The sequence below is a fragment of the Prionailurus bengalensis genome, chromosome B3, assembly GCF_016509475.1.
Source record: "Prionailurus bengalensis isolate Pbe53 chromosome B3, Fcat_Pben_1.1_paternal_pri, whole genome shotgun sequence".
Lineage (NCBI taxonomy): Eukaryota > Metazoa > Chordata > Mammalia > Carnivora > Felidae > Prionailurus > Prionailurus bengalensis.
In genome coordinates this window covers 119,262,215-119,275,438 of record NC_057355.1, presented here as the reverse complement: position 1 = coordinate 119,275,438, position 13,224 = coordinate 119,262,215, and the positions used below count along the sequence as shown (strand labels likewise).

General features: G+C 38.1%; 1 protein-coding gene across 14 annotated transcripts in view; it reads left to right on the top strand.

Annotated features, from left to right (window-relative positions):
* NUMB (NUMB endocytic adaptor protein) overlaps positions 1 to 13,224 on the top strand; it is a 203,041-nt gene that overhangs the window by 113,995 nt on the left and 75,822 nt on the right. For 13 of the 14 annotated variants that reach the window (XM_043556547.1, XM_043556539.1, XM_043556544.1 and 10 more), the window contains one exon: positions 12,487 to 12,627. In XM_043556547.1, coding sequence (XP_043412482.1) covers positions 12,487 to 12,627 — 141 coding nt within the window. Of the gene's footprint in view, positions 1 to 9,791; positions 10,014 to 12,486; positions 12,628 to 13,224 lie in introns of those variants that run through there. The other variant, XM_043556546.1, reaches the window with a different exon arrangement.

The window sequence follows — 13,224 nt, the reverse complement described above, 5'->3', positions numbered from 1 at the left end:
AAGACCATGGGGGAAGGGAAGGGGAAAAAATAGTTAAAACAGAGAGGGAGGGAGACAAACCATAGGAGATGCTTAAATACAGAGAACAAACTGAGAGTTGATGTGGGTGGCAGGGGAGAGGGGAAAATGGGTGATAGGCATTGAGGAGGCACTTGTTGGGATGAGCATGAGTGTTATATATAAGCAATGAATCATAGGAATCTACCCCCAAAACCAAGAGCACACTGTACACACTGTATGTTAGCTAATTTGATAATAAATTGTATTTTTAAAAATAAAAAATAATAAAATAAAATAACTTACTTAGGGGCGCCTGGATGGCTCAGTTGGTTAATTATCTGGCTTGTGATTTCGGCTCAGGTTATGATCTCACAGTCTGTGGGATGGAGCCCTGAGTTGGACTTGCACTGACAGCACAGAGCCTGCTTGGGATTCTCTTTCCCTTGTGTGCTTTCTCTCCTTTCTCAAGAGAAATAAACTTTAAAAATTTTTAATAATTTATTTTATTATATGGTGTATAATTTAATTTTTAATAAAGGCTGTGTTTAATACCCAGTTTGCGAACATGCTGAAAACTTATTTGATCTTATCTGTAAATAATCTGCCTACTTACTTTCTATCTTCATAGAGGCAGGCTTTTTTTGTTCTTTTTATTGCTTTATGGCATGGTAGATAGTCAATAAATACTTATTAATAAGTTTTAATTAAAATATTCAAGGTTTTGTAATATGTAAATTAAAATTTACATGAACAAATGTCTACGGGATGCTGAGTAAAACAAATCTTATCTTCAAATAAATGTGAAACCTCTTTTCTCTTTTTTTATAATTTTACCCTTTTTTTTATTTAAAAAAATTTTTTGTAATGTTTCTTTATTTTTGAGAGAGAGAGAGACAGAGCGCGAGCCAGGGAGGGGCAGAGAGAGGGAGACATAGAATCCAAAGCAGGCTCCAAGCTGTCAGTACAGAGTCCGACGCGGGGCTTGAACCCACAAACTGAACCGCGAGACCATGACCTGCCGAAGTCAGATGCTCAACCAACTGAGCCACCCAGGCGTGCAAACACCTGCCTCTTGATTTCAGCTCTAGTCATGATCTCACGGTTGTAAGAATGAGCCCAGCATCAGGCTCCACACCCAGAGTTTGCTGTTATAATTGTAAAGCTTTGATGGTTGTAAAAATGTTACGTAGAAATAGGAAAATCAGGGGGAAGAGCTTGATTGAAAGGAAACATGAATTTGATTTGAAGACATCTGAGGTGGAGTTGGGAGTACATGACTATAATTCACACCAAAAAATCAGGGCTAAGTATTAACTTTCTATGATATATATAAATATTATGCTTAAAATTAGTTGACTTTTAACCCATTAAAAAAAATCTCAGTATAATCTTTGAATTCAAGGAAGAAAAGGTATAGCTTCAAACTTAAATATTGACAGGGACATTTAAATTTTGCTAATAAGGTGAATTACATTGATTTTTGAATGTTACTTAACTGCATTTCTTAGAAAAACTCCATGTAGTCATGATGTATTATCCTTTTAATGTTTTGTTTGGTTTGATTTGCTAAAATTTTGTTTAGAATTTTTGCATGTATGCTCATGAGAGATACTGGTCTATAGCTTTTTTTTTTTAATGTATGTTTATTTTGAGAGAGAGAGCATGCACACACACACATGTGAGCCGGGGGGAGGGGTGGAAAGAGAGGTAGACAGAGAATTCCAAGTGGGTTCCATGCTGTCAGCACAGAGCCTGACTTAGGGCTCAATCTCAGGAACTGTGAACCTCTGGGATGCAGCAAAGGTCATAAGAGGAAAGCATAGATCTCAGATACACAACATAACCTTACGCCTTAAAGAGCTGGAAAAAGAACAGCAAATAAAACCCAAAACCAGCAGAAGACAGGAAATAATAAAGATTAGAGCAGAAATTAATGCTATTGAAACCAAAAAAAAAAAACAACCCAAAAAACAAAAAAACAATAGAACAGATCGATGAAACCAGAAGCTGGTTCTTTGAAAGAATTAATAAAATTGATAAATCACCAGCCAGTTTGATCAAAAAGGAAAGGACCGAAATAAAATCAAGAATGGAAGAGGAGAGATCACAACCAATACAGCAGAAATAAAAACAATAATAAGAGAATATTATGAACAATTATATGCCAATAAAATGGGCAATCTGGAAGAAATGGACAAATTCCTAGAAACATATACACTACCAAAACCGAAACAGGAGGAAATAGAAAATTTGAACAGACCCATAACCAGTAAAGAAATCAAATCAGTAATCAAAAATCTGCCAAAAAACGAGTCCAGGGCCAGATGGCTTTCCAGGGGAATTCTACCAAACATCTAAGGAAGAGTTAACACCTATTCTCTTGAAGCTGTTCCAAAAAATAGAAATGGAAGGAAAACTTCCAAACTTATTCCATGAAGCCAGCATTACCTTGATTGCAAAACCAGACAAAGACCCCACTAAAAAGGAGAACTATAGACCAATTTCCCTGATGAACAAGGATGCAAAAGTCCTCAACAAGATATTAGCCAACCGGCTCCAACAATACATTAAAAAAATTATCCACCACGACCACATGGGATTTATACCTGGGATGCAGGGCTGGTTCAATATCCGCAAAACAATTAACATGATTCATCACATCAATAAAAGAAAGGACAAGAACCATATGATCCTCTCAATAGATGCAGAGAAAGCATTTGACAATATACAGCATCCTTTCTTGATAAAAACCCTCAAGAAAGTAGGATAGAAGGAGCGTACCTCGAGATCATGAAAGCCATATATGAATGACCCAATGCTAATATCATCCTCGATGGGGAAAAATTGAGGGCTTTCCCCCTAAGGTCAGGAACATGACAGGGATGTCCACTCTCGCCACTGTTATTCAGCATAGTATTGGAAGTCTTAACCTCTGCAATCAGACAACACAAAGAAACAAAAGGCATCCAAATCAGCCAGGAGGAGGCCAAACTTTCACTCTTCGCAGATAACATGATACTCTACATGGAAAACCCTAAAGATTCCACCAAAAAACTGCTAGAACTGATTCATGAATTCAGCAAAGTTGCAGGATATAAAATCAATGCACAGAAATCGGTTGCATTCCTATACACCAACAATGAAGCAACAGAAAGAGAAATCAAGGAATCGATCCCATTTACAGTTGCACCAAAACCCATAAAATATGTAGGAATAAATCTAACCAAAGAGGTGAAAAATCTATACACTGAAAACTATAGGAAGCTTATGAAAGAAATTGAAGAAGACACAAAAAAATGGAAAAAGATTCCATGCTCCTGGCTCGGAAGAACAAATACTGTTAAAATGTCGATACTACCCAAAGCAATCTACATATTCAATGCAATCCCTATCAAAATAACACCAGCATTCTTCTCAGAGCTAGAACGAACAATCCTAAAATTTGTATGGAACCAGAAAAGACCCCAAATAGCCAAAGCAATCTTGAAAAAGAAAACCAAAGCAGGAGACTCTTATTAACCTGATAGAAGAATTTGAGAAATATTCATCCCCCCCCCCCCACCGCCCTTCAATATTTTGGTAAGAGTTTGCATAGAATTGGTATGATTTCTTTTTTTTTTTTTTAATTTTTTTAATCTTTATTTTTGAGAGAGAGAGAGAGACAGAGACAGAGTACAAGCAGGGGAGGGACACAGAGAGAGGGAGACACAGAATCCGAAGGAGGCTCCAGGCTCTGAGCTGTCAGCACAGAGCCTGACGCAGGGCTGGAACTCACAAGCTGTGAGATCATGACCTGAGCCAAAGTTGGACACCCAACCGACTGAGCCACCCAGATGCCCCATAGAATTGGTATGATTTCTTAAATGTTTGGTAGAATTCATCAGTGAATCCATAGCCCAGGAGTTATCTTTGTGGAAAGATTTTTAACTATAAATCCAATTTCATTAATAGGTTAGGTATAGGACTGTTTATGTTATCTATTTCGTCTTAAGTGAGCTGTGGTAGTTTGGCACTTGCAAGGTGTATTTCCATGTTATCAATGAATTTGTTAGCCTAAACTTGTTCATAATATTCCCTTATTATTCTTTTCTATAGTGATGACATTCTTTCATTCTTGATATTGGTCATTTGTATCTTTTTACCCCCTGATCAGTGTGGCTACAGGTTTATCAGTTTTGTTGATCTTCTCAAAGAATAATCTTTTGGTTTCCCTTTTTCTGTTTTTATTTTCCTACTTTTTACTGCTTTCTGTTCTGATCTCTACTCTTTCCTTTTTTCTGCTTACTTTGCACTTCTTTGTCCCTTTAGTTTTTATAGGTGGAAGCTTAGGACATGGTTAAGTAAGACCTTTCTTTTATTTTTATTTTATTTTATTTTATTTTTCAACGTTTATTTATTTTTGGGACAGAGAGAGACAGAGCATGAACGGGGGAGGGGCAGAGAGAGAGGGAGACACAGAATCGGAAACAGGCTCCAGACTCCGAGCTATCAGCCCAGAGCCTGACGCGGGGCTCGAACTCACGGACCGCGAGATCGTGACCTGGCTGAAGTCGGACGCTTAACCGACTGCGCCACCCAGGCGCCCCAAGACCTTTCTTTTAAAAACAAAAAGTACAGGGGCGCCTGGGTGGCGCAGCCGGTTGAGCGTCCGACTTCAGCCAGGTCACGATCTCGAGGTCCATGAGTTCGAGCCCCGCGTCAGGCTCTGGGCTGATGGCTCAGAGCCTGGAGCCTGTTTCCGATTCTGTGTCTCCCTCTCTCTCTGCCCCTCCCCCGTTCATGCTCTGTCTCTCTCTGTCCCAAAAATAAATAAACGTTGAAAAAAATTAAAAAAAATAAATAAAATAAATAAAATAAAAACAAAAAGTACAGACATTTTGGGGCACCTGGGGAGCTCAGTCAGTTAAGCGTCCACATTTGGCTCAGGTCATGATCTCATGGTTTATGAGTTCAAGTGCAGAACCTGATAGTGCAGAGCCTGCTTGGAATTCACTCTCTCTCCCTCTCTCTCTCTCTGTCCTTCCCCTCCCTCCCTCCCTCTCTCTCTCTCTCTCTCTCTCAAATAAGCTTATAAAAATAGATATTTAGTGCAGGGTTTCTCAATAGTGGCACTATTGACATTTTAAGCTAGATGATTCTTTGTTGTGGGGCTGTCCTATAGGATGTTTAGCAGTGTCCCTGGCCAATACCCACTAGATGCCAATAACACCTCCCTGGGAACAACCAAAAATATTTCCAGATATTGCCAAATGTGTCCAGATATGCAGTGAATGTCCCTGGTTGAAAAGCACTGGTTTAGTGCTATCTTGCTAAGTATTGCTTTTGCAGCATCCTGTAAATTTTTATAGATTGTGTTTTCATTTAGTCCAAAATACTTTCTGAATTCCCTTTTGATTTGTACTTTGACCCATGGGCTATTTTGAAATGTAGTTTACAAATATTTGGTGATTTAATTCCATTGTTGTTAGACATCATACTTTGTATGGCTCCTTTTAAATTTGAGAGTTGTTTTATGGCCCAGAACATGGTCTATGTTGCTAAATGTTCCACATGCACTTCAGAAGAATGTATAATCTGTTATCATTGGATAGAAGAATTCTATAAATGTCAATCAGATCATGTTGGTTGATACTGTTGTTCAAGTTTTGCTGTTTATATACTTGTTGATTCTGCCTACTTATTCTATTGGTTATTGAGAAGGGAATGTACAGCCACTCCAGCTTTATTTTGACTACTATTAATGTGGTGTATTGTTTTTTGTCTTTTTACTTTTAACCTATTTGTGTCTTTATGTTTAAAATAGGTTTACTGTAGGGGCGCCTGGGTGGCTCAGTTGGTTAAGCGTCCCACTTTGGCTCAGGTCATGATCTCGCAGTTCATGGGTTCCAGCCCTGCATTGGACTCTGTGCTGACAGTTCGGAGCCTGCTTCAGATTCTGTGTCTCCCTCTCTCTCTGCCCCTCCCCTGCTCATGCTCTGTCTCTCTGTCTCTCAAAAATAAACATTAAAAAAAATTTTTTTAATAAAAAAAAGTAGGTTTACTGGAGACAGCATATAATTGGATCTTGCTATTTTATCCATTAATGAAGAGCTAGTTGGTCTGTTTGACTACTGGATAGCTAGTGTCGCCGTTTACGGTGCTGTCTTCTCTAACTCGTCTATTCCTGATCTCACCTGGAATATTTCGAGATGGGGACCCACATGGTGGACAGAATGGAGAGTTATTGCATCTTCCTCTTTGGACCAGGCAGTTGCCCACAAAGGGAGGGCAACCCTCTGAGAACCATGTAGGGAGCCAATGGGTATGCCTGGGAGAGATGGGACTTTGGAATCTGACTTGTATTGTTACTGGCCAATCAAAACCTTCACTGGCCTTAGTACTCTGTTAAACTGGGTATTAACCTATTAGTTGTTGAGTTGTGGAAGGTGAAGTGATGGATAGGAGAGAAATCTAGCACAGTGGCTATTTACTATCTAGAATGTAAGCATTGCAAAAATGTAATCACTGGTATGGCTGTATGTATTAGTACATACTGGCCAATTATGTAGTGCGTGCACTTCTTACCATGTTTAAGTAAGCTGAGTTTAATTCTGTTTACTGCATCCTACCTTCTATTAGGGAAAAAGAGGAAAATGAAGAGACATTCACAGGAAAAATTACACCTATAATGACTGTCTATCATTGCCCTGACCTCTCCCCAAGAGAAGCCTATACACATCCCTACATGGAAGCCCTATCAGCATCCCCCTCAAATTCAACAATTCATTTTGCTGAGGCCTAACTAAAACTTAGGAGTCATATTTGGATTTCTTTCTCTTCCTTAACATCCATAATCTGTCACCAATTCCTGCCATTGACTTTCCCCATCAAAAGAATCCTGTTGATTCAGCAAAGCTGAGGTTATTAAACTTACTGCAACAAGGGCAAGCACCAGTTTGACAGTCTTGGTAGTTAGGGGAAGTCAGGAAAGAGTACTTCTAGGGATTTGAGATTTGTACTCATGTGGTTTAAGGCACGTCCTTCAAGATGGGGAACTGTTTGGGATGGGCAGGGTTTTGACATGATATTTAGAATTAGTGGACATAATAAGAAAAGGGTCTTGAAGCAATTTGTTATCCTGTCAGGAGACCTGTTTGCTCTAAGGCACACACTGTTTACCCAGATAAGTTAGTTTGCAAGAATTTCTTGGAGCAAACAATGAAGCTAATTACTGGTTTAGTCTTATCACCCTGGGCAAAAGAAAATTTCTTGCAGCAGATATATCATGTTGACTCAATTCTCTTTGCTACTCTTACTTTTAAACTTTTCATTTCCCTTTTTCTAGCTACACCACTACCACTGGCCTAGTTCAAGCTGTTTTCATAAATTGCCTAGACTATTTAAAACTCCTTCTGGGGCGCCTGGGTGGCGCAGTCGGTTAAGCGTCCGACTTCAGCCAGGTCACGATCTCGCGGTCCGGGAATTCGAGCCCCGCGTCGGGCTCTGGGCTGATGGCTTAGAGCCTGGAGCCTGTTTCCGATTCTGTGTCTCCCTCTCTCTCTGCCCCTCGCCCGTTCATGCTCTGTCTCTCTCTGTCCCAAAAATAAATAAACGTTGAAAAAAAAATTAAAAAAAAAAATAAAAAATAAAACTCCTTCTAACTCATTTATAGTCTTTTGCCCTCAGATTTGTTTTCCATACTGCCACCAGAATAATCTAACTATGTTGCAATTCTGACCATGTCATTGACGTGTGTAAAACCTTTTAGTGGTTTCTGGTTGTCCATAGGATGAAATCAGTACCTGATCTTTGTCTGCACTCTTCTTGAATTGCTGCCTAGCATTTGATTTCCTGCATCTGTTTGTTGATGCTGTTGCCTCTACCTGGAATATCTTTTCCCTCCTATTGTATGTGGCTAATTTTTGTTCTTCCTTTAAAAGTTAACTCGGGCAATATCTTCTATAGGAAATGTTTCCTGAACCTTGATTGTGCTTCCAGAGCATACTTTGCATAGTGCTATTATTACATTAACCTTTCATGAGGGGAGAGAGCCACCTAAAGGCAAATTGTCTTATTAATTTCTGTATCCACTAGCATCTGCAACAGGGCCCAGCACATAGTAAGTTCTCAGTTTTTACTGACCCAAACAAATTGGGTCAGACAGAAGGGGAGGACTTAAGGGGAGGTAAGAGGTGATGATTTAACTTTAAATTGATGTATTTGAGGCAACACCAATGCACCTAAATAGAGGAATTTGAATACAAGAGTAAGATTATTATTATTGGGAAATCATCACAGTTGGAGTGATGGTTTAAGTTGATTATTTCACCAAGAGTGATAGTATAAACAAGGAAGTACAAATTGAGGACCGATATTTGGGGAATACCCTCAGTGGGTGGGAAAAAGTAGAGGAAGCCCTCAGAGTATCGGCAGCAACAGAGGTGAAGAAGATAAGCCAGAGGTGTGGGGTTTTGGGGTGGGGAGAGACAACAAGGAAAGAAGTGTACAAAGGAGAGCTGGAATCATGGTGTCAAATTTTGCAGAGCAGTTAAGAATGAGAACTGTGAAGAGATTTTCTACATTTGGCAATTATGTCTAGCTAGTACAATGGGGATGACTTTTTTTTAAATTTAGTTTGTGGTACAAAGTAAGATTTTTTTTTTAATTTTTTTAACGTTTATTTATTTTTGAGACAGAGAGAGACAGAGCATGAACGGGGGAGGGTCAGAGAGAGGGAGACACAGAATCTGAAACAGGCTCCAGACTCTGAGCTGTCAGCACAGAGCCCGACGCGGGGCTCGAACTCACAGACCATGAGATCATGACCTGAGCCGAACTCGGCCGCTTAACCGACTGAGCCACTCAGGCGCCCCAAAGTAAGATTTTTTTGTTCTCATTTTTTATACTAACAAAAATATATACTTTACCTGTGTTCAACCAGGACTTTCTCAAGGGGTATGATTTTCTTTATTTGGTAGTAAAGTTTAACTTTATGGAGGGCCTATAGTGAATGTTACTTTATATTAACAGGTTTTGTATTTTTTCTTGTTGTCTCTTTTGTCTTTGTAAGCAAAATCATTATATATAGATTACTTGAAAACAGAATGTTTGGTCTCTCCCTTGCTTATTTACAAACCATTGGTAGTTACTCATTAAGAAGTAACAAGCAAGATATTATATTTTCATTTTGCCAAGTTCATTTTAGAACTGTTATGATTATATCACTCATTTTCAAAAAATTTTCAGCCATGAAACCCTTTCCTTAAACATATATGGAATCCCAATATGTGAATCAGATAAAGTGGAGTTTGTCTGTTTGAAGCTGTGACAGGGACCTGATGTCCCTCCTGAATTGAGTGTAGTCTTCTAACTTTGTTCTCTTTATTTCCACAACCAACTAGTGGCACCTGGGTCTCCTCCCTGGAAATCCTAGGGCTACTTAAAGCATAATTTGAAAATCACTGATAAGTAATACTCTCTGTAGAAATGCTGATAATGATTTTAGTACTGAAAGTCACAAGATTTTTTTTTTTTTTTTAATTTTTGAGAGATACAGTATGCACAGGGGAGGGACAGGGAGAGAGCAGTGGGTCGGGGAGAGAGCGGTGGTGGGGGGGGGGGGTAGGGCAGAGAGAGAATGGGCAGGCTCAGTGTGGGCAGGCTCCACACTGTCAACACAGAGCCCTAAGCAGGGCTCAAACTCATGAACCATGAGGTCATAACCTGAGCTGAAACCAAGAGTTGGACGCTTAACCAACTGAGCCACTCGGGCCCCAGTCACAAGATATTTAGATTCCAAATCTTGATACTTCTGTTCTCTTATTGGTCAGCAGAATGTACAACAATAAGTAACTGCCCAAAGATGAAATAAACCTATACTAGAGTTATTTAGACAGAGACCGTATGTCTTCCTTTAAGGGAAGTTGTCAAGGTGGTTCTTTTGTCAGTGGGAGGCTGGCCTACCATTATCTCTGCAGTCTCTTCCAACACCGGTGATTCTCTCTGCTCCTATATGTCTACATTTATCCTACCTGGTAAATATTATCTAATATGATGGGGGTCTATTTTATCTTTTATTTCTTCAAATTTATAGTGTGCCATGTATATGAGAGATGCAGGGGTAGTATTTAAATAAATAAGATAGAGTTTACTATTAAGGAAATAGAAAATTGCTGTTAGGTTTGATGAGTGCAGTAAAAGAAGTAATCCAAGGATATTAATGGGAATCATATGAAATGGAAGGACCTAACCCCATCCAGCTAGGGGCTTGTCAAGAAGACAATGCTACTAGCTTCCCTGAAGACTCCCAAATTGACTCTTCCAAGATGAGTAGACTTTAATCAGAGGCACATGGGGAAAGGTCTTGCTAGGCAGATGGAGGAACACACAAATAGGCTCTGAAAGAGGGCATGCCTTGTTTGGAGAGTTGTAAGTAGTTTAGTGTGGCTGGAGCTTAGCATGTCAATGGGGATTGGTGAGTGAAGCCAGATGAAAAAGCACTGTGTTTTGCCAAGTTTAGGAATTTGGACTTTATCTGGAAAGTATTGTGAAGCAAGTGAAGGATTTTAAGCTGAGTAATTGCATGGTCAGATTTGTGTTTTATAAAGCACTCTGCCAGTAATCAAGAGAACAGATTAGAATGGACCTTTCTTGGAAGCAAAGCAACCATTAAGTAATAGACTTTGGCAATAATTTACACAAAAATGTCTGAGGATAGAACTGATGTGGTGGGTGGGGGAATGAATTCAAGATATACTAAGGAGGCAAAAGCAGCAGAATTGTTGGTCAGAGAAAGAGTGAATGAGGAGATGACTTTCAGGTGTCTGACCAGGACAACTGAGTGTAGGTTACCCCCTACGCCTCTTTTTTTGCTAAGAGAAAGAAATTAAGAAGAAAGGAAGCTCTTGGGCTTTTTACCTCAAGATTCTCAGAGTGCCAACTTGAGCAAGGATATAGGTTTTTTTTTTTTTCTTATATTTGTGTATATGTTTTAAAGTATGATACGAGGAAGTAATAACAGGATGTATTGTCAGGAAAGGTTGTGGAATTTGGGGGAGGAATGAGGGGAGCCTATTAGATTAAGGTAGACTCTTCTTTAAAGTAGTTTAGGAATGAGTCATCTACTTAAAGGCAAAAGAGTGGACTACCTTTTGTCCAGTCGTGTGATTATTTAGTATCTACTTCTTATACTCTACAAATCAATTGTGATTTGAGAAAAAATAAATTCATTTTTAGAAAACCCAGGGGTTTTTACATTGCCATTTGTCAGAATTTTTACCTTTTAAGAAGATATGTGGTAAGATTGGCTCGTCTGTGCAAATTAGCTAATTTAGTAATAGTTCTGGTGTGGCATTATGCATTTTAAAATACAAAATTATTTTCCTCAGAATGCTAACTTTGATTTTTGAAGCTTTTCATTGGTGTCATTTGGGAACTAATGTTCAATTCCTTGCTATTTAACACTCTGACAGAGATGTTTCCTTTTATACCTTTGTCACATCATTTTCAAAAGTTAAGATCTCTTTGAGACTGGTTGAGGTGGTTAAATCCCTTCAGGGAAAGAATGAACAATGCTGTGCTCCTTAACGGAAAACTGGAGATATTGGTTTCAGATTTTGAGACCTGCTCTGTAAAGGGACACTTATTCATTACATTTATTCATAGGTTCTTGAATGTCCTGTTGTTTTTTATCAGTTAGGTCTTCCTTCCCTGTAGTTTTGTGATTTCTACTGAAGGCATTAGAGAGGTACCTCTTCTAGTAACAAAACCAAAAATGACTATAGTTTAATCCCTTTTAATTTACAGTTAATGATGAGACTTGGACCTTTATAATGGAAAGCTATTAGTTTACTTTCATTCTGTAATAATTATAGATATGAAAGTACATTCTGATGTTATACTACTTGCAAGAATTTTTTTTCTTTAGAATAATTTAATCCTAGTAGAACTTCTTCTTTAAGTATGTTTAAAGGAAACTTTATTTTCTTCCTTTTTATAAAACATCTTTATGAAAAGGTGGTTACAGTCCATGCTTTGTTTAATGTTTTCTAATAGTAAGTCAAAAAGGTCCTAAATTTTAGTGTTTAGGAATGGTTTTTTTCCTAATAAGTATGAAAGTTTTCAAAATGTTTTCAGAAATCGTTAGCAGTCTATAATTTGACCTACATGTACAGATTTCCTTATTCAGGAATTAGAATGGATTTGAGGGGTAGATCAATAGGAATATTCATTGGATTATTACAATTAAAATGCTTGAAACTTCTTAGAATAACATCTCTTCAAATCATACAAGTTATTTGAATTAGTATTATAGTTGTTTTTTTGAAAAATGAAATGATTTGTTTGAGCTTAGAGTTACTCTAAGAAGAGGGATACTAATTGCTCATTTTCTATTAAACCAAAATGTTTAGTTTGGAACATTAGTTTTTTATCAGCATAGTAATCCAAAGTTTAAATATATGAGAAGATAATAACTTCTTTTTCATATTTCTTTTACTCTGTCTGCAGGTTGTAAAAATTAAAATGAATAAACTACGGCAAAGTTTTAGGAGAAAGAAAGATGTTTATGTTCCAGAGGCCAGTCGTCCACATCAGTGGCAGACAGATGAAGAAGGGGTTCGTACTGGAAAATGTAGCTTCCCAGTTAAGGTAAGAGCTTGTGCTTCTGTAATTCTAGATGCGGAAAAGAATTGATAGTCTATTGTGTGTGAAATCCTATTAATTAGGACAATTAAAAGAGAACCCTCTAAAAATGAATCTCTTCATCTTCTGCTTCAAGGTAGAATTAATAAGGAAAACGATTATAATTAGTGATTTTTTTTCTCTTTATATTTAAATAGGAATTTCTGATATATACTCTAGAATCACTACAAATAAGATCATTTCTGATGAAAAACTAATCCTGAAATATCTAAAAATCCCAAATTATTATTATTATTACTATTACTATTATTATTATTATTTTTAATAACAACTTTGAATGGATAGCTTTCCTTGTTTTGTTTTGTTTATTTTTGAGAGAGAGTGAGTGAGCACAAGCAGGGGAGAGACAGAGAGAGGGTGACAGAGGATCTGAAGAAGAGAGCCTGATGTGGGGCTTGAACTCACAAACCTAGAGATCACAACCTGAGCCAAAAGTCGGACACTTAACAAACTGAGCCACCCAGGTGCTCCCAAGTCCCAAATTATTACAAATGAAATTATTTTGAGTGGTAAATGTTTACTAAGTGGTGGAGCAGAGGGAAT